The 24,576-nt window shown below is 62.8% G+C and overlaps 1 protein-coding gene across 1 annotated transcript in view; it reads right to left on the reverse strand.

Annotated features, from left to right (window-relative positions):
- Positions 1-24,576, reverse strand: part of LOC114501801 (contactin-3-like) — a 112,401-nt gene that overhangs the window by 34,532 nt on the left and 53,293 nt on the right. Inside the window, exons 5-9 of the mRNA XM_036031499.1 lie at positions 19,311-19,406; positions 6,304-6,507; positions 4,728-4,830; positions 3,860-4,044; positions 493-629 (exon numbers count right to left, since the gene is read on the reverse strand). Of these exons, the coding sequence (XP_035887392.1) occupies positions 493-629; positions 3,860-4,044; positions 4,728-4,830; positions 6,304-6,507; positions 19,311-19,406 (725 nt within the window). The remainder of the gene's footprint in view (positions 1-492; positions 630-3,859; positions 4,045-4,727; positions 4,831-6,303; positions 6,508-19,310; positions 19,407-24,576) is intronic.

Here is a 24,576-nt window from a genome sequence, read left to right on the forward strand (position 1 = left end):
GCGCGGGGGTGAGACACGTGATTCCCTCCGGGGGCCGGGCCACACGGGGCAAAGGGTGCTGTGTTCTATGCTCGACTAAGGGATCCCTTTTCTTTTTTTTTTTTTTTTTAAGATTTTATTTATTTATTTTTAGAGAGGGAAGGGAGAGAGAGAGAGAGACAGAGAGAGAAGCATCAATGTGCGGTTGCTGGGGGCCGTGGCCTGCAACCCAGGCATGTGCCCTGACTGGGAATCGAACCTGCGACACTTTGGTTTGCAGCCCATGCTCCATCCACTGAGCTATGCCAGCCAGGGCTGGGATCCCTTCTCTAGTTTCAAACCCAAACAGGGGCCTGCCCTTCCACCGGCTGAGTTCACAAAGACCACCCTTTCCCAGGGGAACGCAAGGTCGGGAGCCCCCCACCCCAGGGACCAGGTTCATCCCCACCCGAAGCTCTGGGCGCCCACCCGCCCACGTGGGGTGGAGGGCGGGCTCCCCGGGCCAGGCCTCACCTCCAGCACCAGGGCCTCCCCGTTCTTGAGCCAGCGGTAGGAGGGCCTGGGCTTCCCGCCGGCCCGGCACTCCCAGCGCAGGGCGTCCTGCACGGCGGCCTCCACGTCCCGGATGAGCTGCACCCAGTGGGGCTTCGCTGCAACGAGAGGGCGCGTCAGACCCCCGGCCGAGGGGCAGCAGATGCTTCCCCGTCGGGTGCTGGGACGGGCGCAGGGACGGACACAGGCCGGTGGGCACAGGGCCGACTCGGGCCCGGGGCCCGGGCTGACGGCTCCCTCCCCATGCTTCCCCGTGTGGGTTCCCGGGTGTGTACATATGTGCGGACGGAGGCGGCCACTGTCCCCTCCTCGGCCGGCCGAACTCCCCCTGCTTTGTCTGTGGTCACTCCGCTGCCCCCGTGGCAGGCATCCTGCGGTGCCTGGCTGCAGGTGTCCGACACGGGCACTCAGAACGGAATCCCGTTTCCAAAGCGTCGTCTGAACCACGAGATCGCGACGGACGGCAACCTCCTCCTCGGAGGACGGCAGACGCTGGTCCGAATCACGGACCAGAAAGAACCTCACGTCCACGGAGGGGGAGCTGCCGCAGCCCAGGAAAAAGTGTTTCCTTCCGGGTGGAAATAACTCTCCATCAAGCGCAGACCGGCGAGCGTCTCGTGAGCCTCGGCGCTAATTAAAACGAGCGCCAGGGAGACGGATGCGTCGGCTGGCTCCCGGTCGGCCCCCGGACGCAGGAGGTTTTGTGAAACAGGAGCCGCCCCCGCACCTTCAATCATGTATGCAAATCAGCCGCGGCGAGCGGGCTCATGCTTTCACTCAGAAGACACTGTTTGGAAAATCCTCTCCACCGAGGAAGCTCGCTCCGCCTCTGGGGAAGGCACTCCGCGCACAGTGTGCTCAGCGCACGCAGGCTGGCTCAGGGTCGCCTGCACCGGGAGGCGGGCGTCGCACTGCTCACGCGAGGGACGTGGGCAGAGTGGGGTGGGGGTCCCGTCTGTACCCCCCGAGTGCAGCGGCAGCGGTTTTACCCAGTTCTCCTTAATTGCAACCATGGGAGAACCCGCCTTTCCATTTCTATCTCCCAAAATTGCTTTCTCGAGAGATGAGATCGAAATGAAAACATGGCTATTCAGCTTCCAGAGAGATTGGACCCAAGTTCTGCCTTATTTCATTTTTCTTCTTTCATATATAAACCGCTTGCCCACTCTGAGGGACGGTGCGGTCCCAAATCACTTCTGGCTGTTAAAGCCCATTTTCTTCTCCCAGAGATCCCCGGCCAAGGCGGACGGGGCCCGCAGACAGGCCTGGCACACGAGCCCCTGATGGACGCTCTGTCTGTAGGACCCTGTGTCTGTAGGACCCTGTGTCTGCAGGACCCTGTGTCTGCAGGACCCCGTGTCTGTAGGACCCCGTGTCTGTAGGACCCTCTGTCTGTAGGACTCTCTGTCTGTAGCACCCTGTGTCTGTAGGACCCTCTGCCTGTAGGAGGGCTCCCGCTGGCAGCCCCGCTGTCCTCCTCCCCCGAGGGACAGGGGCATTTGCCGGACGAGCCGGCCCAGAGTGGCGGCTGCCCCACTCACTGCGAAGCCCCCTCATTCCAGATGACACCCACATGTCCTCTCGGACCACTTTGTACGTGAAATATGACGCAGAGACGCAGGTAACTGTGGCCACTTTCACAAAACTGCATCTCGCTGATTTCCGAGGCACCGGCCTCACAGCACAGACGCCGGGTGTGCCGACCACAGGGCTGCCTGTCACACCTCCTCCTCCCCCTTCATTCCTGCAACAGCCCCGGCTCCTCCTGTGTGAGGCCGTCCCCTCCTCCACCTGCTCCCACGGCCCCTCCGGCCCGGGAACCCCGACCTCACTCCCCGTCCCAGCCAGGGCATCTCACGCTGTCCCAGGCCCATCCCCTTGGTGGGGACGGGTGCAGCGGTCGGCACGGGGCCGTCGGGACGGGGGAGGGAATGCGAGGCGTCTCGGAGGAAGGAGGGGAGGACAGGGACGGGCATGCCGGCTGTTGCTGGTGGCCCCCTTGTGCCCGTCGCGAAACCCACATTAGCAGGGAAAGGGAAAAGCCAGACAAAAACCGAAGCGAAAGTCGCAGAGAAGCCGAGCCGGCGCCGAGCCTGAGGGAGGCGAACGCCCGCTCAGCCTGGGTTCCTGGTCCTGCCGTGCGCACCGCTGACTCGGGGCGGCCGGCCGCGCAGCTGAGGACACCCTCCCCGTCAAACAGGGAGACGGGGGCCGGGGGGCTGCCCTGCGTGCCCCCCAGGGACGGCCCTCTGCACCCGGCCGGGCTGCGGCTGCTCGGAAGGAAGGGCTAACCTGAGACAGGAGGAGGACTCACTGCTTTGGGGGGGCCAGGGAGGCCGGGGAGGCAGAGCCACACGGGGAGGTGCCCCCCGCCCGTGTCCGCATCGCCCACCAGCACGCAAGGCGGCAGGGGTCACACGCAGCCTCCCTGTTGTTCCCGACGGTCCGGACGTCGTCCGGGACACAACACTGTCGGTCACGGAGCTGAGGCACACACACACGGCCCGTTCCCCTCAGGGGCCACCACGGACCGCATCGCTGCCACCCGTGTCCGTGAACGTCCTCTCCCTGCAGGGCCGTGAGCGACACGCTCAGGCTCCCCGCCCCCCCCCCCCTCCAGCCTCTGAGACGCACAGAACGCCGTGCGGTGCTCCTGCGGGGAGCGGCCAGTCCCGCGAGGTTCACCGTGTTCCCGACGGCCGCACCGCCAACGTGGATTCCCCAGCTCCCGCGGCCGCGTTCGCACGGCACGCCTCATAAAATCGCCCGCTCACGCTTTCTAAAATGCGCTTTCATCAAAAACCGGGGGTATTTCTAATAAAAGGTATTTGCAAACAAGTTTTGAATAAAATGCGATGTAATTCTCCTGCAAATGAACTCGAAACGGAGATAACATTATTATCCTTTCCCAGACGGAGCAGCACATCCAATAAATGTGATCACGAGTCGTGGGGGGCAGCGGGCGCGGCCGAGCCGGGGGGCGGGCAGGGGCCACCGAGCAGCAGGGACCCGGCGAGCGGGCTCCTGCCCGGCAGCTCCCTGCTGCTGAGCACAGACAATACACGGATAAACCCACGCTTTCTACAAAAGGCGTCTCCCTTGATGTGGTTAAAGGCCTGAAAGGTTGTTCTTGGAAGAAAGAGTGAAATGTTTTATCACCCTGTGAATCATTTTAAAATGCAAAACCAAGGGTGCCTGTAGATGCAGAACTCCGCTGCTCGCCCGCCCCACGGAGGATTTGCACCCCGATGACGCACAGACCGAGGTGGACACCAGGTCCCGCTGGGCTTGGCCAGGGGCCGCCCCCCGGGCCCACGGGGACACCCACCGTAGTACGTGAGGCGCCCTCGGGCCACGTTCCGCCCCCGGGCGTTCTCGGCGATGCATTCATAGGAGCCCGCGTCCTCCTGCTGGAAGCTGGGGATCTCCAGCACGCCGTTGAACTTGCGCGGCTTCACTTTGCCGGGGAGAGGCTGCCCGTCGCTTCTTCGCCACGTGATCTGGGGCACGGGGCTGTGGGGAGAGGCGCCACGTTGTTCGCTGTTGTAAAGAGCCTAGCCGCGTTTGTGGCTCAGCCAAGTAAAGCCCGGGTTTGGGCTGAGAAAAAGGCCCCGACCCCGGCTGGTGTGGCTCAGTGGATTGAGCACCGGCTTGCAAACCAAAGGCTCGTGGGTTCGATTCCCAGTCAGGCCACATGCCTGGGTTATGGGCCAGGTCCCCAGTAGGGGGCGTGCATGAGGGGCCAACCACACATTGATGTGTCTCTCCACTTTCTCCCTCCCTTTCCCCCTTAAAAAAAAAAGTTCCTTGAAAAAAATAAGTCCCGTTTTTTGTCAATCGTGCATGACACAAACCCGGCACCAGGGCGGACCTGGTTGTGTTAACAGTTTAATAACACAAATGCTGTGTTTTCTTATTTCTGATCTAGTGCAAAAGGTCTAACATACCCACTGTTCTGCCACACGAACAGAAGAAGAAAGATAACACCAATTCAGTTTACAAAACGAGGCAGGCAGAGCCATCGAAAGTTTTAAATTAAATTATATATGTGCATTTTGCCTGTATTTTATTTTTCCTTTGCTTCTAAGTGAAAAAAGTAGCAAACACGAAAACCAGCAGCGTGTGTCAAAAGCAGCCTCCGTCTCCCGAGCAGCCCGCCATCCCCAGGTCAGGCGGGGGCGAGCGGAGAAACTTACTTGCCCAGGGCGAAGCACTCCAGCCTCACGGTCGAGCCTTTGGCGGACGGGAGAGTTTCCGGAAACTGCACTTCGATTTTCGGTTCGTATTCACCCATCACGCCTGTAAATCCACAAAGTGGACAGTTTCACTGTTTCCCTAGGAGTTTCCCCTTTTCCTTACCTGTACCTTCCTCTTGCTGCAGTCTGAGCTAGCCTGTCCGGTGATTTAAACCCCCCACTTCCCGCCTGCTGGGCGCATGGAGAGGCCGCGTTGGCTCCGGCCAAAGTGCAACCTTAATACCCGCCCTCGAATCCCGAGACTCGTAAGTCACTGTGTATGGCGCAGTCCGAGAAAATCGGCCAGCCGCTCACGTCTCAGAAGATGGGGGCTCTGGTGTTCCGCGCTCCTCGGGGCTGTCTGCAGCCCCACTGGGGCACGGCAGGCATCGGGGCTCCCTGCAACGCCCTGGAGAGCCAGCCTGGTGGCGGGGCATTGCCTGAAAGGCGCCCTGGTGGCGCGGGCACCGGCCTCAGACTCAGAGACCGGCTCCCTGCGGCCTCTCGGAACCCGGGGAAGGTCCGGTGCGACTGCCGCCGACCGGAGGTGTGGTCAGGCCTCGGGGAGGCTCACGGGGTCCCCGAGACAGTGGCAGCCAGGGGGTGAGGACACCCTTTCCTGGCTGCACTGAGGGGTGACGGGCAAACACCGCCTACATCCAGGTCACCCCACGTGGCCATCCCGTACCCGTGCATGCTGGGAAATGACTCCCTCAGGCAGGCGGGGACACAGAGCCCCCCACGGAGATGCCATGTTTAGTTCATTTCCTAATTTTTTAAAACTTTATTTTAGAGAGAGAGGAAGGGAGGGAGAAAGAGAGGGAGGGAAACATCGGTGAGAGAGAGAGAAGCACCGATCGGTTGCCTCCCGCAGGTGCCCCGACGTGGGTCGAACCGGCCACCTTTCGGTTTGTGGGACCACACCACACCCCACCCGTGCAGCCACACCGGCTGGGCCATTTGTAATTAACTCTTAAATGTTTTTGTGAAGAGAACCCTTCAGATCTGCACCCCGAGCCAATTCCCCGTGCACGGTGCCGTGTGGTTAGTGAACCCCCACTGCCCCGCGGCTGGCGGCAGAGAAAATGCAGCCACACTCGTCACCAGACGAGTGAGTTTTGGGGACCTAACATTCCCGTCTTCCCTTTATCTTCTTACGGAGATGGCCCACAGCCTGTGGCCAAGGCCCTCGCACTGGCGAAGGTCAGGACAGCTGACTTCTCGGGCGGCCAGTGGGCCGGGCTCGCTCACGGGGCCCTGGGCGTGGGGTGGGGGGTCAGGGTCTGGGACGCTCAGTGACGTTGGGGCGATGCGCCCCGCTGTGCGCACTCTGCACCGGCCCCTGCGAGTGACCAGGCTGTGCCCGCGTGGGGACCGTCATGGGGACCTACGGCTCAGGGACTCATTTGGGTCCCCCCATGCCTGCTAGACATTCTGCTCTGAGACAAACGGAACGATCCCGCTTCAAGACCGGCCTCCCGCCCCCCCCCTCCAGCGCCTGTGCCCGCCCCCGTGACGCCCCCCGGGGCCGCCCTACCGTCGGCGCGCAGCGTCAGCGGCGTGGGGGCGCCCAGCACCCGGCCGGCGGCCACTGTGCTGGTCGCCACGCAGGTGTAGTTCCCCACGTCGGACGGCTCCACCTTGGCGATGTACAGGTGGCCCGTCTCCTGCGACACGAACCGCCGGCCGTCCTCCTGCACGAAGGCCGGGTAGGCGTTGAAGACCCAGGCGTAGGAGAGCTCTGAGGAAGTGCCAGGAGGAGAGCAGGGAACGGGCTCCGTGAGTGAGGGCAGCTGCCCGCGGCAGGTGAGCACCTGACGCCCCACCGCACTGAGGGGTGAGGCTGAGCGTCCGTCTCCGCGGCGGGTCGCAGATAGGGCCGGTGACAGGGATGGCCCGTGTCCCATCCGCGTGGCCACACCCCTGGCCAGCTCCCCCGAGGGAGGGGCCTGTCGCCGTCGCCCTAATCGCACCTGTGTCCCCAGGCCCCTCCCCCCACAGTGTCTCCGGCTCCCGTCCAGACCTCTTCTCCCACTGGGCTGCACGCCCGTGACCTCCTTCCCCGCCCAGTTCCTGACCCGGAGCGCCCCACCTTCTGCTGGGGCCTCGGGAACACGGCAACCGTGAGGGTCCCAGGAACCTTCCAGATGGACGGGGTTTCGGGTCTTGGGTGTGACGCAGCCCAGCTCACAGCCCCCCCCCCCAGGGAGGAGCCCCCACACCAAAGGGGTCACGTGGGGCGGTGCTCACTTCTCCATCTACCCTTCCACTCCCCCCCCCCCCACACCCACGCCCGTTTTGCTGCAGAAACACCCAGGGGGTGTGCAAAGCTCGGTGCCGGCCCCAGGAGTCGCCTGCTGAGGGACGTCTGCCTTCCCTCGGCCACCGGGCAACCTGGCACCTTCCTCCACTGCCCTGTGACCGTCAGCACCTGCTGGCTGGCCCGCCCGCCCCACCCAGCAACTCCCTGGGACACACCCCGGCCAGTGAGCAGCAGGAGTCACCGACCACTGAGCAGCCCTCAGTCAATGTGCAGGAGCTCATCAAAAGTGAGTCGATGCCACTGCCTACCTCCTTCCTAAAGGAGGTCTGAGCGTTTTCTTCCCCTTCGGGTCCCAGGGACCGGCTCCCTCCCTCCCAGAACCACGTCGGGACTCAGCGCAGGGACGGTGCGCACACGCTCCGGGCACCGCCCCGTGGGAAGGGCTAGAAAACCGGGCGAGTCACTGCGTTTGGGGCAGAGGAAGACGCGCCAACCTGCACGCGTGCAGCCCACGTTAACTGCGCACGGCAGAGCAGGACACGCGTCATCCCATCAGCGTCCTTTGGAGGTTTTTCAGCACGACTGTACGCATGATGACAAACACAAAGCTACCACAACAATGATCATGTTACGTCCTCACTCAAGCTAGACTTTACAGAACCCTCGCCACTGCCCGCATCGATCGTAACCACGTGGTGCCCGCACAGCCTGGCCACCAGGCTTTCCTTGAACGACGCGGCTCGGACATCAGGGTCGGGAAGCGTGTTTTACAAGAGGACAAAGAGGGCCGGCGATCAAAGCCGTGAGTCCGCAACACGGATTCCCGAAGCCCTGCGTCTGGAAGGTGGAGCGCACGGAACACCCTCCTCCCGGCGGCCCCTCCGCCCGGGCACACGCAGCAGCGGGCCGGCCGGTGCGCGCAGGGATACACGTCGCCGCTGTTGCCCCGGAGACGCGCGGATGCACACACTGCGGGCAGGACTGCGGCCGCGGGAAACCCCATCACCAGGGAGGTTCAGTCTCTGGGCACCGGCATTTCCTAGGAGAATTTCTAGAGGAAGAGACTGCCGCTGGACACCACTGTGCAGGACATTTTGGCCATTTGCTGGGGGTTTCCCCCCCCCCCCCCCCCGGGGAAGAGCGACCCAGTTCAGAGGAAGACGACACGGATTTGAAAGGGTCTGACGCCCCCTCGGGGCCTGCGGGCGGTGCTCAGGGTCACAGGAGCCGGCAGTGGCTTTGCTGTGAGGCGCGGAGAGGGCACAGCGCTCGGGGGCGGGGAGGCAGGACACGTGGGAGGCCCTGAATCCACGCAGCAAACTGAAGCTGGTTTACGTTGTGAGCAGCTGAGGACCAACGGTGAGGGCTTTGAGGTCGGCACCTGTGCACGCGCCTGACACACCCGCCTGACACACCCGCCTGACACACCCGTCCGCGTGTCCTGTTCCGGAAGCTGCTCTCCAGGTGGGCGTGGGGGCACGGTCTGCACACACAGCGGGGTTCCTGGCTCAGCCTCGACGCCTGCGCCTGTCCACCGTGAGCTCAGCACAGAGGGGCCTGAGGCCGGAATGGGGAAGGGACACTTCCTCCCTCCGTCCACACTGGAGCCAGTTCTGGGTCCGGGGCTGCTCGGGTGGTGAACTGACCGTGTGAACACGCCTGCTGCTGCGTGCCCCGAGCAGATGCAACACAGACCACATGCCACCCCCCGGCCTCCCGTGCGGGGGGCCCCCGAGGCCCCCAAACCAGTGTCTCCAGCCTTGTCAGGGGACCCGCGTGAGCCCGCCGGGGGGTCAGCGACTCCCAGGACATGCACGGCCCGGGGACGAGCCGGCCACAGAAGGTGAAGTCGGCCGGACCACACCCCCTGGTCCCATCCACCCCCGTCTGAAGAGCCCTTCGAGTCGCGCCGGTCACTTCACAAAGATCTGTTGATCCAGTGGGAATTTCTGGTTCTCTACCTGCACCCGTGCTCTCTCTTCTGTGAGGCCCCGAGCGCTCGGGGATGCCTTTGGGAAAAAAACTGGAGAAGCAGACACGACCCACCTGGAAGCGTCAGCAGTGAGCCACGAGGAAGGAAGCCACGGAGGAAAGGGGCCATCGGGAGCCCTGCTGCCACCCTGTCACTGTCACTGTCACACACAGACCCTCAGCCCCGGGCCTCCCCAGGGGCAGGACCGCCCACTGTGCCCACCCCCTGTGAGCCCGGCCACAGGACACACTTGGAGGGCGGATCTGCACACCCAGTGGCACTGCAATGCGGTGTCTGTGTGTTCTGAGGACCACAGTCTGAGGACCATGTTTCACGTCAGCTCTGAGCTCCGGGCCGAGAAGGGCTCCCTGGTGCCTGGGATTCCCAAGTGAGAACACACACGCTGCTCCCCAGTCCTACCACAGGCCCAGGAGTGCGTGTGCAAGGAGGGGAGTGAGGAAAACCCCAGCAGGGACACGCGTGCGACCTTGTACCGTGAAGGTGCTTCCTGGGCGACAGGCGTGGGCCTGGTTTCTGTGAGGCCAGCTCTGTTCTCCAGGAGGCGTCCATCCGATGACGGTCCCTCCCCGGCGGTCAGCTTGCTGCAGGAGGCCACATTCCGTGCACTCCCCACGCTCAGCCCCGGCCCCCGGGGGAGAGTGTTGCTTCAGCCCATCCCGGGACCGCGCACAGCACAGCAAAGACCCGGTGGCCTGTCCTCGCTGCCACCGAGTCGGGGCCCAGGACGAGTGCTCAGGGTCGCAGAGAGAGTCGGTGCTCACGGAAGCCGCCGGTTGTCACCAGCTGGCTCTGCCTCCCAGGGGCCATCACCCCCAGCTGGGCCAGAACCCTGAGCACGTTGTCATCGCTGTCCCCTCACATGGCCGCTCCTCGGCGGACGCAGGGCCTCACCCCACGTTGGACAGTCTTTGTCAGAGTGTCGGGAACCCCTTCGAGTGTCCTCGTCCTGCTGGCTGAGTCTGAGGGGCGGGGCTTCACAGTGTACAGAGCCCGGGGCACGTGACTCGGAGGGCCCCTCAGGGAGGCCGAGAGGGGCTGAGGGGCGGAGACCGCCCAAGCTCTGCTGCCCGGTGAGGCCTCGGCCCAGGACGGTCCTTCTCCAAACACCAGGCTTGTTCGTCCACAAGGCTTTACGGCTGGGCTTTGAAAAACATTTTTACTTGTTGATTGGGAAGGAACACAGAAAGGGAGAAAGTGCGGGGAGAGAGAGAGACATCGGTCTGATGTTCCACTGATTGATGCATTCACTGGTTGACTCCTGTAGGCTCCCTGACTGGGGATGGAACCTACCACCCTGGTACATTGGGGCAGCACTCCTAACCACTGAGCCACCCAGCCAGCACCTGCGGCTACACTGAAACCGCAGTGGGGGTGCCGCACATCCCAGTGTGACCTTGGCCAGCGTGCAGCCGGTCCCCACGACAACATCGGCGGTGGTGGGGGGCAGGGAGCAAGGGCCCTCCTTCCACACGACGACTTATCTACCGAACAGCAGAAAGCGGCGGCCTTACTGGCCCCGGGAGACTTGGAGACGGTGCTTGCTGCACCCTCTGGGGACACCAAGCATCCCCCAAGAATTAATGCACCGGCCCCAGGGGAGTGTCCAGAGAGTCAGCAGATCGCACGGACGCTGGCGGTCTCCCTGCACACCCGCCGCACTCTTCAGAAAAACAGAGGCAATCACCGGCTAGATGACTGTGGCCATTTGTGCAGAAAACGATGCGCAATTTACCGAAGGACGTTGCGATCTCAACGCTGAAGAACACGCCGTGTTTGTGCGTGTGACATCTTAATGCCGTAGTTATCGATTTCCCAAAATAACGCACGCATCTCACATCCCTCCCGTCCGGATCTCACCCTCTTCTAGCGCCACGACTCTGATGCGCTTTTGGGGAAATGCGTTTATTTGAAAGATGATCCTTTTCTCTTTTTTTGTCAAAACAAGTGGCGTGAACCGGGAACTTGACGTACGGGCTGCTCAGACATTATGGAATGAAAATGGGTTTAGCGTTTAAAATATAATGAGCTGCAGGAACAAACGCCTCCCTCCCCCGCGGGCCCCCTTCTCCGCCCAGACAGCCCCCTCCCGCCCCAAATCCATAACCTCGCCCGGGGAGGAGCAGCAGCCGCGCCGTGAGCCGTCAGGCTCGGGCTCAGGGAAAATAAATCGCTGGCACGGAGCAGCCCGGCGCGCCGCGTGGCCGGTGATTATTTTGTTTCTGCCAGAGGAGGAAAGCAATAAAGGAGAGACGAATGGGAGAGCTTCTGCACCGAGCGTGTACGTATTAATTCTCCCCAGGCCTGAGATGACAACTCCACTCGTGTGTGACGCCGGGTCGCGTGCCGGAGGAAACAGAAGGGAAGCAGCAGTCCCGTTCGAGGCCGCGGTCCTTGGGGCCGGGGACGCACCTCGAGGTCGAGCCAGGCGGAGACCGCGTTGCAGGGTTAACCTGGAGTCTGTGGCATTGCCCGCCGTGGCGTGCAGCATGCGGCGAGACGGGGCTTCGGGGAGATGGCAGGCAGAGGGACAGCTCCTGGGCACAGCCCGGGTCACGGCGCTTCGCAGACACGGACTATCACTGTTTCACGCACGGAAGGCCGGTGGCGGCCCTGTGTCCAGCTCGCTGTCCACCGGCACTGCGTTTCCACCAGCACATGCTCACTTCCTGTCTGCGTCACCTTCCCTCGATGTTGTTCACCGTCAGGACGGCCGCCCCGGCTGGGGTGCTCCGAGACCAGGGGTCTGTGACGCCGCTCGTGGCGTGCACGGCCACACGGGCCTGTGGAGGACGATGGACCTTGCTGACAGTGGCTCAGCGGCCGCCGTCCCACCGCCCGCCGCTCCGGTCCCTCCACGTCACCCCAGGCCTCCCTGGTCCCCCGGACACGATGGCAGTGGAACGGGGCCAGTGAGGGATGGACATGGACTCTGACCGTGCAGTCCAGTCAGAGGGAGGAGCCTCGCGTGTCCCTCACTGTGAGTCAGGAGCTAGAACCCACAGCGTGCCGCCAGAAGGGGGCGCCAGCGAAGGCTGAGGCAGGCGGGCACGTGGCGGGTGGAAAAGAGGAGGTCTCTGTGGACCTTGGAAGTGTGGCCGCGGTGAACTCACAGGGGATAAGGAAGCGAAACAGCCTTATTGTTGAAGACCCAGAATTCCTTGTGCCCTGTCCTCCCGGAACCTCTTTAAACGGCGAGTTCGGAACATCCCGGGAAATCAATGTGAATGGTGGAACATCACACGGAACTGCTTCCACTCCAAGGGACCTCAGGTGGGTCGGACGTGACCCCTTGTTGGCATTGAAAGGAGCCAGGTGCCCCTCTGGCTAGCACAGGGCCCCACGCCAGAGACCCTAGATGCGCACAGTAGGTCCCCCTGGCGGCTGGCAGCCGGGAGCCACACGAGCGTCTCCAGCTGACCTTCCTGCGACCCAGTGTTTCCAACGGAGCGAGAACAGCCCAGAAAGCCGCCGGCTCCCTGCAGCCGGCTTCCCACGGGGAGGGAGCCCCAGGGTCACTGGCACAGCCGGGCAGACTCGGCTCCGCTGCGGGAGGCGGCAGACCACAGGCTAACGCGCTTCAAAGGAAATTGGTTTCCCATTGGCCTCACAGCCCTGCGACACAAACCCCCCGATTTACGAGGAGGCGGGTTTCTGACGGGCCTCCGGAAGTCCGGTCTCAGTGGGAAAGGAAGACAGACTCTCCGGAACACACACCGCCGGCCCCCCACTGAGAGGCCCCCACCGCGAAAACTGCACCCGGATGGTCTCCCTTGCACGGCGGCAGCGGCAGCGCCGTGTTTGAGGGCCGGGCAGAAGGGCAAGGACAGGGCTGGCCCGGGAGGGAGCGCTCTGTGGACTCACACAACTGCCCTTGAGGGACGCGGCCCGGTCCTTGGAGTGGACGTGGCTGCGGCCAAGACTGTGTGCAGTCCGAACCTCTCTGGACGGACGCCTCTGCCCACGGAGCAGATGCCGGACGGGGCCTCAAACACCCAGCCCGGGGCACAGACCAGGGGCAGCCTCCATGAGTGACTCAGGCTCTCGGGGTGCCCCGAGGGCCCACGGGGCCTCCTGCGTGCATCTCCATCACAGGCTCCTCTGTGTCGTCGGGACGACTCCCGGTGCCGGAGGCTCCTGCTTCCACGGTTCCAGAAGACTCTCCACGGAACGCCTCCCCCCTCGCCCCCCTGTGACTCTCCCCAGGGGCCCAGGGGGCCAGCAGCAGGGAGTCTCCCAGGGGTGACCGGGTCCCACCAGGCGAAGACGGGGTGTGACTCTCTGCACAACAATCCGCTCTGTGGTTTTTCCATTCCCGTGTGCACAGGCTCTGGAGTCCTTCTGCCGGCAGGCTACATACATGTGGCTTAGAAGACGGGCCTTCCGTGACGTAAATGGTGCGAGAACTCTGCACACACGGGAAGGCCACGTGTGTGTCCTGCCAGGATGTCTTGGCACGGTCCCGACAGTGCCACTGCTAGCTATCCCGATTCCTACACACGGACTCAAGGAATCCGTCCCTGATCACGTGCATGAGACCTGGAAGTGGCCCTGGCTGGTGTGGCTCTGTGCATTGAGCATAGGATGCGAACCAAAGCATCACCAGTTCGATTCCCAGTCAGGGCACATGCCTGGGCTGTGGGCCAGGTCCCCAGTAGGGGGTGTGTGAGAGGCAACCACACACTGATGTTTCTCTCCCTCTCTTTTCCCTCCCTCCCCCTCTCTCTAAAAATAAATAAATAAAATCTCTAAAAAAGAGACCTGTGAAGGGACCAACTTAACGAAACACGCAGGTTTCCCCCGCTCCCCAGAAACCTGCTCCTGCAAAGCCTCTGGTGAGCTGAAGGGGCGGGAGCGTGAGAGCCACCCGCCCGCCGCAGGGACAGCTGCCGAGTGTTTGCAGCACCCAGAGCGACGCACCAGCCGCGGCAAATGCCCGGGAAAGCCCAGCAGACGGTGGGGGGGGGGGGGGCGGGGAGGGCGTGTGCAGCTCACACACAGGTGTTATGCCGGTTTCTCTGAGGACCATGAGCATCTGCGGATTGGGCGTCTGGGGGGTGGGGGTCCTGGAACCACCCCACACGTGCCGAGGAAGGACGATCGTGTCCCAGAGCAGAACCTCACGTGTGGATTCTACATGCTCTGTGCGGAGTCCACCCGGCTGCCGCTCCCCGGGCCTGGCTGCTGCCTGCTTCCTCCGACCAGGACGTCCCCTCGGCCTGTGCGGGCCGGTCTCCGAGGTGACAGTTGGCACAGCCACTGGGTTCAGGTCGACGGCCCCTGCATGCCTCTGGCAGCCCCCCCCCACTCCCCACCTTGGGCAACACCTCCACGTGGTATTCCCACGCTCTGGTCGCCACGGCTCGGTTCTGGCTGAGGGCATCTCCTCCCGCTGAGCCGCGGAGGCTCACGGTGCCGCAGTGGGGAGCAGGGTCTGGCAACGACGCGCTTTCCCGAGACCCTGAAGCCGCGGCTACTCAGGGCACCCCCGCGCCCGGGGGCCTCGCACGTGCTTCTGCTCTGGCTCACGGACGGAAAGAGTGACAGCACCTTCCGGCCACCCTCTGGGCGTGACAGTGTGACGGGTTCCCAGGGCTCCGTGCCTCCCCCGAGCCCCACCCGCTGCTGCAGGGAACACACCTGTCACCGTGCGTCCCCCCAGCCGCTGACCCCCCTCCACCTCAGCGGCGGCGACGGGAACTCAGGACCCCAGCCAGCGGTGGGACACCGAGGGACACCCCTCCGGCGTGCCGGCCCCGGGCTGAGGAAGCGCTCAGCCGCGGTGTCGCAGCCACGGGAACACACACCACATCGCACCCGCGTCTCCGAGTGTCTGGCAGCACCACAGTCTGGCGCCGAGAGTCAGCGTCTCGTGTTTACAGCAGGTGTCAGGTTCGCAGCGCCTCGCTCTGGGCTGTCGGAACGCACAACACGGAGAAAAGGCCACGTGGGGGGGGCAGGCGGCGCGGGCGGTGCTCAGAGACGTGGCGATGCTGCATGAGCTCACGTGGAGCCCACGCACGCCCCACGCCCGGCGCCGTTTCCCCGCTCCAGGGGCCCGGAACTGTCCTCCCGACCTGACTGCCGGGCAGCATGCGTTTGGGCTGAAACGCCCAGTGGGCTCGGAGGGCCAGTGGATGGGGCCCCTCGTCGGACGGTCGACGAGGGTGGGGGATGGGTGGGCCGGTGTCCCCACCGGAATGCCCCAGCCGGCGACTGCCACCGTGACAGGTGTGACAGGACCCACACCTGATCCACGGAATGCAGGGACCCTAATGTGCCCTTATGCTTCCGCCCCCCCCGCCCCGTCTCAGGGTGACGTGATGAAGAACCCCCCCTCCCCCAGACCAAGGCTTCTACAGCCGAGATGAATCTGAGCTCCTTCAGGAGACGACTCCCCTGCTCCCTGGTAGAGTAAGGCGTATTGCTCCTCCTGCCCCCGCATCCCCCTCCTGTACCCTCCTTAGTCAGCACGGCACCCCACTTTTTAAAGGGCCTTCCCGTGGGACTTCCCCAGCTCACGTGGGTGAGAGCAACACCGCGCTCCCTGCGGAGCAGCGGGGACGGGAAAGGTCGGTGCGCTTGGCTGTGCCCCTGAGAACTTGCACAGGCCCCTGCCCCCCCGATTGTGGGGCAGAGGACATGGGGAACATCTGGGGGGCTGGGCCTGGGGGCGTGCCCCTCCCTCAGGGCTGCTGGGCGGGGAGTGAGTGTGGGGGAGGCCACAGGGAAACGTTTCCCCTCTCAGGGAAACGTGACACTAACGTGGTCCCGGTCGGAGCCCCAGGAAGTGGCCGGATGACGCTCCTCGGCTTCCCCGGCAGGTTGACCGCGTGCTCCCCTGCGAGTGCTTGCACTGCGCAGGTGCCTGTGTGATGGCACGAGAACTCGCTGTGACAAACGCCACCCGGAGTCACACGGGTCTCTGAGTCCAACGCACGCTGACGGGGGCGGAAGCCCACACGGGCACCCGGCATTCTCCTTCCTGCTTGCACCGCAGCAGGGCCCCCGGGCGAGGCGGTCGTCCCCAGGGCAACTCTGGGGGTTGCTCTGGGGGCAACTCTGGGGGTTTCACCTAGAGTGAAACCACAAACGCGAGCCTCCGCGGCTTCGTTCTGTTCAGCCGGCAGATCGATCCGGACTTTGGGGTCACGGACAACTTGTTCAACAACACAGGCACCTGGCGGGGCCGGGGGCCGGGCGCGCGTCCGTCCCGGCTTCGGCACAAGAATGGAAACCGGGTCTGCAGGGCCGCGTCCGGAGGGACCGCGTGCTGCCCCCGATACGGCAGCCTCCCGAGCCCTTCATTAGCGGCTTAATTAGTCTTGCTCGGAAGTGATGCACGCACTTGTGACCCGAATAAAAGTGAGTTTTAAAGGCCGCGCCCTGCTCTAGGCGTCTCTCGGCCCTGCCCCCTCATTCTGTTGCATAAAGGGGGCTTCAGACGGTTCGCCCTGAACGACCTTGAGGCAGGACCCCCGCTGCGGGTCACGGGCCGAGGGAGCCCGGCCGGGGGCTGTCTGACCCAGGCTGTCAAACCACCTCGGGAAATTCCGCCAACACGCGGTCTCTGGCTTCCTCGCAAACCCACAAGGCTGCTTCCTCCGTGGCTGTAGCCCGCGGGGCCTGGGCGGCCGGGGCCCCTCCGGGTGACGCTCAGCTCTGACCGCTGGCTCCAGACGAGCGGCCTGGCTGCTGGGGTCTCAGCTGGTCGATGCGGAGCGGGAGCGGCACCTCTCCCGGTGTGGTGGGCGGCGGACCCCCTCGGCCCGGGGTCTGTCCGGAAACAGCCCCATTGTGCTGCCTCAGGGTGAGCTGCCACCACCTCGAACCGGCCCGTCCGTGTCCGGGGGGCTCCACGCCCCCAGGAACCAGAACCCCTCCTGCTGCTGTTTCCCGAACACCAGCTCAGTGGTGCTGCCCGGAGTGGAGGCTTGGAGGGGGGGTCAGCAAATGTCCCTTCAAACATATTCCTACACCTGGCTGGCGTAGCTCAGTGGATTGAGCGCGGGCTGCGAACCAAAGTATCGCAGGTTCGATTCCCAGTCAGGGCACGTGCCTGAGTTGCAGGCCACGGCCCCCAGCAACCGCACATTGATGTTTCTCTCTCTCTCTCTCTCTCTCTCCCCCCCTCTTCCTCCTCTAAAAAATAAATAAGTAAAATCTAAAAAAAAAAAAAAAAACAAAAAAACCCCACATTCCCTTCACGTGCACCAGCAGCACTCCACAGGTCTGCTCTGCTCCATGCCGAGGTCACCCGTGTGACGGGCCGTGTTCGCTGCAGTGAGATGGACACTCGGTGTCTCCCACGCGTCAGCAGGTACCGGACGGATGCACCAGGGGGTAACTGAAGTGGATGGACAGACGGATGGACGGATGGGAGGAAAGGAGGAGGAGTGTGAGGGAGGGAGGAAAGACGGTGGTGGGGGGGGTGCTCAGCCAACGTTTACAGCCTGAAGCCCCCACACTCCCGTGCTCTGGAGGAAGCCAGGTGGCGGACTGGTTGTTTGGGGAAATTCTCGCACTGCGCCCTGGTCACAGCCAGAGACGCCGTGCAACAGTCTTGTCGTCTGGGCCCTAGAAGGGCCCGAGGAGCCTGGACCCGTCTTCCCAAGGCACCCTCCAGGGCACCTTCGCTTCGGTCCCCCCGGCCAAGCTGCCGGGGGCGACTCTTCCGTTGTTGGTCCTGGGGGGGGGCGAGGGAGACGCTGACACAGAGGGTGTGCGTCCCACCCTCCTGCTCCCGGGGCTGGCGGCCTCCCCTCGGGCACCGGCTCCCGCTCTCGGGCGTCCCCCAGTCCCCTGCTTGCTCACGCCCGAGGCTGTGCTGGGAGCGCGGCGGCAGGGCCCGGGGCAGCGTGTCCGGGGCCTGTGGCAGGTGAGCCGGCAGGAAGGAGGCCAATCGGAGAAACACGGGGAGAGACGGGTCCCGTCGGCCACCTTCCAACACGACCGACGCTGTGACCACGTGCACGGGAGGGTTCGCCGAGCCCGTGACCTCCTAATGCCAACGGTCTGGTCCATTACTGTCTCGTTAACGTCTAGTTAGCGCTCGTCGGGACGGGCCCGCGCGGCCATTGGGTGACCTTGTTTACAGAAGGGCCGTCTTTCGTGCTCATCCATCTGCGTTTCTCGTGGCAACCACGGTCCCCGGCTTTGCATGTGCTGGTGATGAGACTGATAATGAAGCCACAGGGCACACGGGTCCCATCCCCACTCCTGTCTCCTCCGTCCCCAGATGCCACCCGATTCCCACGAGCAGCGAGCGGCTCTGGTCCTGGAGCGCCGTGGGGCTGCTCCGCGGTGACGGCGGGGGGGGGGGGGGGGGCGTCGCAGGTGGGAGGAGACGTCACAGAAAGAGCGAGAGGCGTCTCCCAGGACAGCAGCCTGCGTGGCTGGGCAGTGACATGGATTCACGGCCACCAGCCGTGAGCCAGGTTCCCTTCTCTGGCCTCACCCCCACGGTGGCTCCCAGCCCCGCAGCCTGGGCCGCTGCCAGCGTCGAGAAGGGTCCGGCAGGCAGAGCGAGGGGCTGAAGGGCTCACCCGCACGGTTCCCGCCCCTTGGGGAGCCCTGCAGCCTCCGCCCACCAGCACCGCCCCGGCTGACGCTGGAGGAACATTTCCGATTTTTGTCCGAATGAACAAAAGAAAGTTCAACACGTACGTCACCAAGAGAAGAGGTGTTTAACACGGTTGTATCATGGGCCAGTCACGGCAACAGAATGTCTGGCAATAGTTCAGTTTGTGCCAATGCAGCATAAAAATCTGCAACTCCAACAGCCCAGTAAAAATGCTGTGAATATACACACGGACCAATTTCATATACATTCTGCAAAAACCAAGATGTCCAACAGCGTATGTTACTAAGTTTATGTAAGAGCGTGTGTGTATCTATACATATGTAGGTATCTATGTACACACATACATGTGGCTATCTCTATGTACATACACACACACACACACACACACAGAGCGAGAGCACACACTGAAAGACCACATGGCACACGCCCGGTCTGCCACCCCGTAACCGATGACGACCAGCGAGGCTAGAGCCACGCTCAGCACCATCCAGTGGCTGACGTGGCCGTGAGCCCGCCCACCGCGGGAGCCTGCCACGGGAACCAGTAGCCTGCGTTTACAAATGGCTCTGGTGGGACTGCCTTTCGAGGAGTTTCTCACCCGCCACCTCACGGGCAGCAGCACCCCGAGGCCCGGGGCCACTGACGGATGCGGCCACAGCCCAGAAGCGTCGCCAGGAAAGAAGCAAAGCGAAAACGGGCCCGTCTTACCTCCGGAGTGTGGCGGGGGGCCGCAGAGCAGGACGACGCCCTGACCCTCACGCACGGACACGGTGCTTCTCATCTGGGTCTTAAAATTTTCCAGATCTGGTCGGGAAACACAACGAGACAGAATTTCAGAAAGAACCGTAACGTGAAAATGCCCGCACAGAGACACGCCTTCCTTTGGTAGGACAGCATTTAAACCCCTTCTTAGGGGTCTCAGGAGAACGTCTGTTTTGAGAAGGAAAAGAAAGATTTTGATTTCTCTGTTAGGGCTCCTAGAAATTCAGTGACACAGCCGAGACCCGTGCCCCTGACCCTGCGCTTCTGTCGTGGCGTCAGAAATGGCCGGGCCACGCCGCAGGGCGCAGCCTTGGGGGGGGGGGCGCTACCCAGGCGGGAGGACCAGCCGAAGGAGGAAACGGCGCGTCTTCGACCAGACGCACACACACTGGCCCCACCTCTGTCCAGTGCTTCACCAAATCACCGAGACTTCCTCTTCCTGTAACAGAAGCCCCTCACGGACAAAATCTTCTGTGCGATGTCTCACCGTCAGTGGCACGAGACGCCTTCCTGCCACCCTTCACAAAAAGGGTGGTGAACATTCCACTCCCGGTCACCGGTCCCGTGGGCCCCACGTCTGGAGGACGCTGTGGGCCATGTGCAGCAGCCACTCGGGGGCGGGGGGGAGTTCATGGCACAGCCCACCCAGGTCCGCAGACCCCTCTCGGCTCGCAGCTCTGACAAACGCTGCTGCTTCCGTGTCTGTCCAGAGGACGTCTGCCCGTGGCTCGTGGCGCCGTCAAGGCCCACGCGGCTTGGATCGCCAGAGGGTATTTTTAAAACAGTGCATTGCCTCCAGCAGCAACCCCGGGCAGCCAGTCCGCCCCACACCCTCCAGCCGAAAGGAAGGCGCACAGAAAGCCTGCTGGCCTCATTTCGAACAAAGGTTGAGCCGATGGGGGAAAGGAAGAAACTAATCTAATTTACTGCTTCTCCGAAGTCTGGTTTAAAAAACAAAACAAAACAGATCTACGTTTGTAAGAAGCTCAGGGCAACCGCACTGTCCATTTGAGAGAAAACACACCCGTTTCGTGGCTCTGGAGGGCGGACCCAAGCCACCGGTGGGGGTGCCACGCAGAGGAGCCAGCGTGCGCATCTCAGGGCGTAACTTAGAAAGTTTCCACCCGCCGTGGAAAACACTAGAGGCAACATGACATCTTCAGATTGATGAGACTGCAAACGGTCGACACGTGGGCATTCGGAGCACCCTGAATCGGCCCCTCAGAGGGAGGAGAGCGTATTTGCCTGATTTCGTTGTTGCCGAAAGCGTCACATAGCTGGTCGCCAGCGTGAGTGAAGCAGTTCCGTGAAACCAGGAGTTCCGAGACGGAAGGAGAAGTAAAAGAAGAAAAACGTTGCTATGGGCTCACTTTACCCAGAGGGGACCCCACAAACACAACGTAACGTAGCACCGTGTCACCCCACATGTGCACCTACAACGCAGCATTATCGCGACACCAAGGCTCCGGAAGCTAGAACCGCCAACCCCGCACCCCCCGGGGTGTGCAGGGGCCGCCGGGGAGGACAGCGCATCCGTGAGCCCCCAGAACACGATCAGGGGGCACTCCCTGACCACCGGGCTCGCGTGTGTGCTCCCTGCGGCTGCCCCCACCCCCTCCTGCTTCCTCTGTCCCATCACTTCCCACCCTGGCGGGGAGTCCGCATGGGGGTGGGCGGGAAACAGCAAAGGGGGAAGAGTTCTAAAGCTCACTCCCGTCCCCTCTCCCTGAATAAGGGTCTCCCTGCGGCACCGACGGGACCACCAGGAGAAGAAGTGCAGGCAGAGGCTCGGCCTCCTCCCTCCAGCCCAACCGCCTCACTCAGCGGAAATCTCGCTGAGCCATGCCCACAACACAGAGAAAATGCTGCTTCGGCGGGGGGGGGACGACACCGTGACTCCTCTTGCATTCCCTGACACCTGCAGAAGCTTCTGGAAGGTCTGCTGCTTCTGGACACGAGACACAGTCGGTCGACCCTTAACCACCTTCTCTGTGGGCAGGTCCGAACCAGACACAGCTGTGCTCTCCTGCTCTGACACTTGACTCAAGTCCCGTCTTTATTTTTCTTTTCATTTATGCCGAGTCTGCATCTCCAAGGGCCACGTTAAAGATTCACCCCGTGCGGGAGGTGCTCCAGGGACAGCACCCTTCTTGCCACCCAGTGGCCTCAGCCGCCCTGCCCGGCCGGCACCCACACCCCTCGGAGCCTCCTCTGCCACCGGCTGGCCGGCTGTGTCTGTCGGCACAAGGGATCACACAGGTTCGGTTTTGGTTTAAATGAATAGAGAAATTTAAAAAAAGACCATGAGATACAACCATGAAAGGAAAGGGAGCTGCTACTTTAGTAAAAATAAAACGAGAGGGTCTGGAACAACCCAGTGAAGGAAATTCACCCTCCATGGTGGTCCCTGAAGTCAGTGCCCAAACTGGGCGGGAAAAGCGTAAAAGCCTGAAAACACAGAATAAGAATCGCAGACCGCCTGGGCACCCAGGCTGCACCAGGAATGAGCCACCACGCGCACCCAAGGGAACACAGGCCCTGGAAAAGGCACAGGAGAGAGAACTCGGTGCGGTGCGAGGCAGGATGGGGAGCCGAGCTGGTGCGGCAGGGACGGCGGCGGCGCCGCGTGGAGAAGCGACGGGCGAGAGCGAGAGCACGGTGCACACACGGTTCCGTGCTGAGGCCGAACTAAAATGTCACCACACATGTCTTCCTTTTTAAAAACAAATGCCTGTTGTTCAAAGAGTTCTTCAACGAGCAGTCCAGTGCCTGGCTCTGACCACATCAAACAGGAACGCCCCTTTAGGTCTTTAGAAAAAAGCAAATGTTGGGTTTTTCCAATCCAGCAACAAAAATCAAGGATACTTGACTGTGTCGGTTATTGGCAATTTTGCTCTTTTAGAATCTGTTAAATCCAGAAAAGAGACAAAAACCTCTTTTCATCCGATTGTGGATGTTGTTTTCACCTGTAACACCAACGTTTAAAGGATGGACAGTTAATATCCCTGAGGAGTAAAATAAATCTCTACACTCCGCACATTTTTTCTTATTATATTTCACACATGAAGCCCCGTTGGGCCATCAAAACCACATTTTTAAAAATCTCTGTGGCCGTCCCGCAAATCACTTCCCTTTCCTTTGGAACAGAGACCCCCGGGTACCCCAGAGGTCTGGGGTAGCCCAGCACACCTGCCTGAAAGCCGCACCTCGAAAGTCGATTTGATCTTAACAAGGCCACAGCAGATGCCAGGGTTCCCGTGGAAACAGCGCCAAACAGAGAGCCATGTTTCCCAGACCTGCCCGTCCGGTGGGCGCACCGTGGGGGCCCGAGCGTCCAACCCACACGCCCACTGGAGCCGACACCCAGACCGTCTGCAGAAGCGACGCGACACCCGGCAAGGGCAGTGCCCTGCAGGTGGCGGCAGACCCGGCACGTCAGCGCGGTTACCTCAGTCAGGTTCTCAGACATCTTCGGAAGAGCTTCCGGCGGCCCCGGTGAGAAGGTCGCGCCCTCGGCACAGACACGGGCCTGGGCGGCTGCTGCTCGCACGGGCTGCGCGGGTCTGGACGGAAGCCTCAGAAAACGCAGACCCCGTGGCCCACGGGAGGGAGGGAGGGGAGGGAGGGTCACAGGAGGCGATAAACACAAAGGTGTGGGGACCCGGGGGGGGGGGGCGCAGGGAGAACTGGGGGGCGGCCCGCCTCTGTCCTCAGCCTCCAGACCCGGGCCACTGGCCGAGGCGATGCACCCCCAACTCCTCTGGGGACCCCGGTTCGTCCACATTTAGCCTCGTGCCCCCGACGGGCAGGTCTCTCCCCCGGGAACATCTGCACGTCTCAGGGACGGCCGTCCTCCAGGCAGGCGAGTCCAGCTGCGGGTGGGCGCTGGACACTGTCTGCTGGCGTCCACCCTCCCGGGAGCGGGAGGAGTGGGGACGAGTCAGCGAGGCACCGGCTCTCCCGGCACTGCGGGAGGGTGTCGGGCAGCGAGGCCCCCCCCCCTCGCCTTAGTACGGACATGCTGTTTATTTTTCGGTGCCCCCACCCCCCCACGGCCGTTTGCCGACGGGCAGCTCGGCCCACGGGGTCCGGCAGGCGAAGAGCGCCCTTGTTTCTTGGGACGACACTAATTAGTTTAATTTTTCATTAATTATGGGATCGCTTCATACTGAGAGTTTTTACCCGAGTGAGAGACCTCGTGATTACTTACGAACTGGCTGAAGAAATACCTGATTTCGAGGTGGACGAAGACGTTTACATTATTTAATTTTTGCTGACTGTATCGGGGTGACCGTGGCTAGTGAGATCACACGGGTTTCGGGGTGCGGCTCTGTAGCGGGTCATCCGTGTGCTGCGTTCTCAGCCCGAGCCCCAGGGAGGTCTCCTTCTGTCACCGCTCACCCCCCACCTCGTCTGCGCCCCCCCCCACCTCATCTGCCCCCCCACCTGGTCTGCACCCCCCGTCCTTCCAGGAAACACCGCACTGGGGTCTGCTCTCTGAGGCCCCGAGTCTCCTTCTATCCCCGTTTAACCCCTTCGCCCCGGCCCCGGCCCCTCCCCTCTGACGGCTATCAGTCTGCTCTGCGAGTCCGTGAGTCCGTGGGTCCGTGTCCACAGGCACGAGCCTCTAACGACACACGACTTCTGACCGGGTTTCAAACAGATCTGTGCGGCCGGCGACACGCACTCTCGTCATCCCCAGGGTCTGCGCGGGCGAGCCGGGCGCGGGAGCCGAGGCTTCGCCCCAAGTCCCGCCAACAACTCTGACCGTCAGAGCCGAGTGGCGCCCCCGCACCCCAGTCTCTGACTCAGAGCAAAAGAGGGGGTGCCGCCTCCAGATGGAAGTCGAAGCTTCCCACTGCTTCCCCGTCGTCCGGAGCTCTGCCCTTCGCAGACTGGACCGGAAGGCGTTCGCTCCGTCTGCAGCTCACGCTGCAGGTGTTCGAGTTTGCTCTGCTCGTCGCGCCGGGCCGGGCCGGGAGCAGGGGTCCAGCCTCTGGAGGTCACCTCCGCCCGCCCTTCGCCGAGGGCTCAGGGCCCACGTCTCCCCCACAGGCCGGACCCCCCTGCCCGGGAGCCCGGGAGCCCGGGGCCTGACGTGGGCTCTCAGGTGCTCACGACAACACAGGTGCAGGTGCGGGTGCTCCCCTCAGTCCCCGCCCCCGCAATCTAAGGCAGCGTTCGGTTCCTTCCCGGTCCTCGCCCAGTGTCA

The sequence above is a fragment of the Phyllostomus discolor genome, chromosome 7 (genome assembly GCF_004126475.2).
Source record: "Phyllostomus discolor isolate MPI-MPIP mPhyDis1 chromosome 7, mPhyDis1.pri.v3, whole genome shotgun sequence".
Lineage (NCBI taxonomy): Eukaryota > Metazoa > Chordata > Mammalia > Chiroptera > Phyllostomidae > Phyllostomus > Phyllostomus discolor.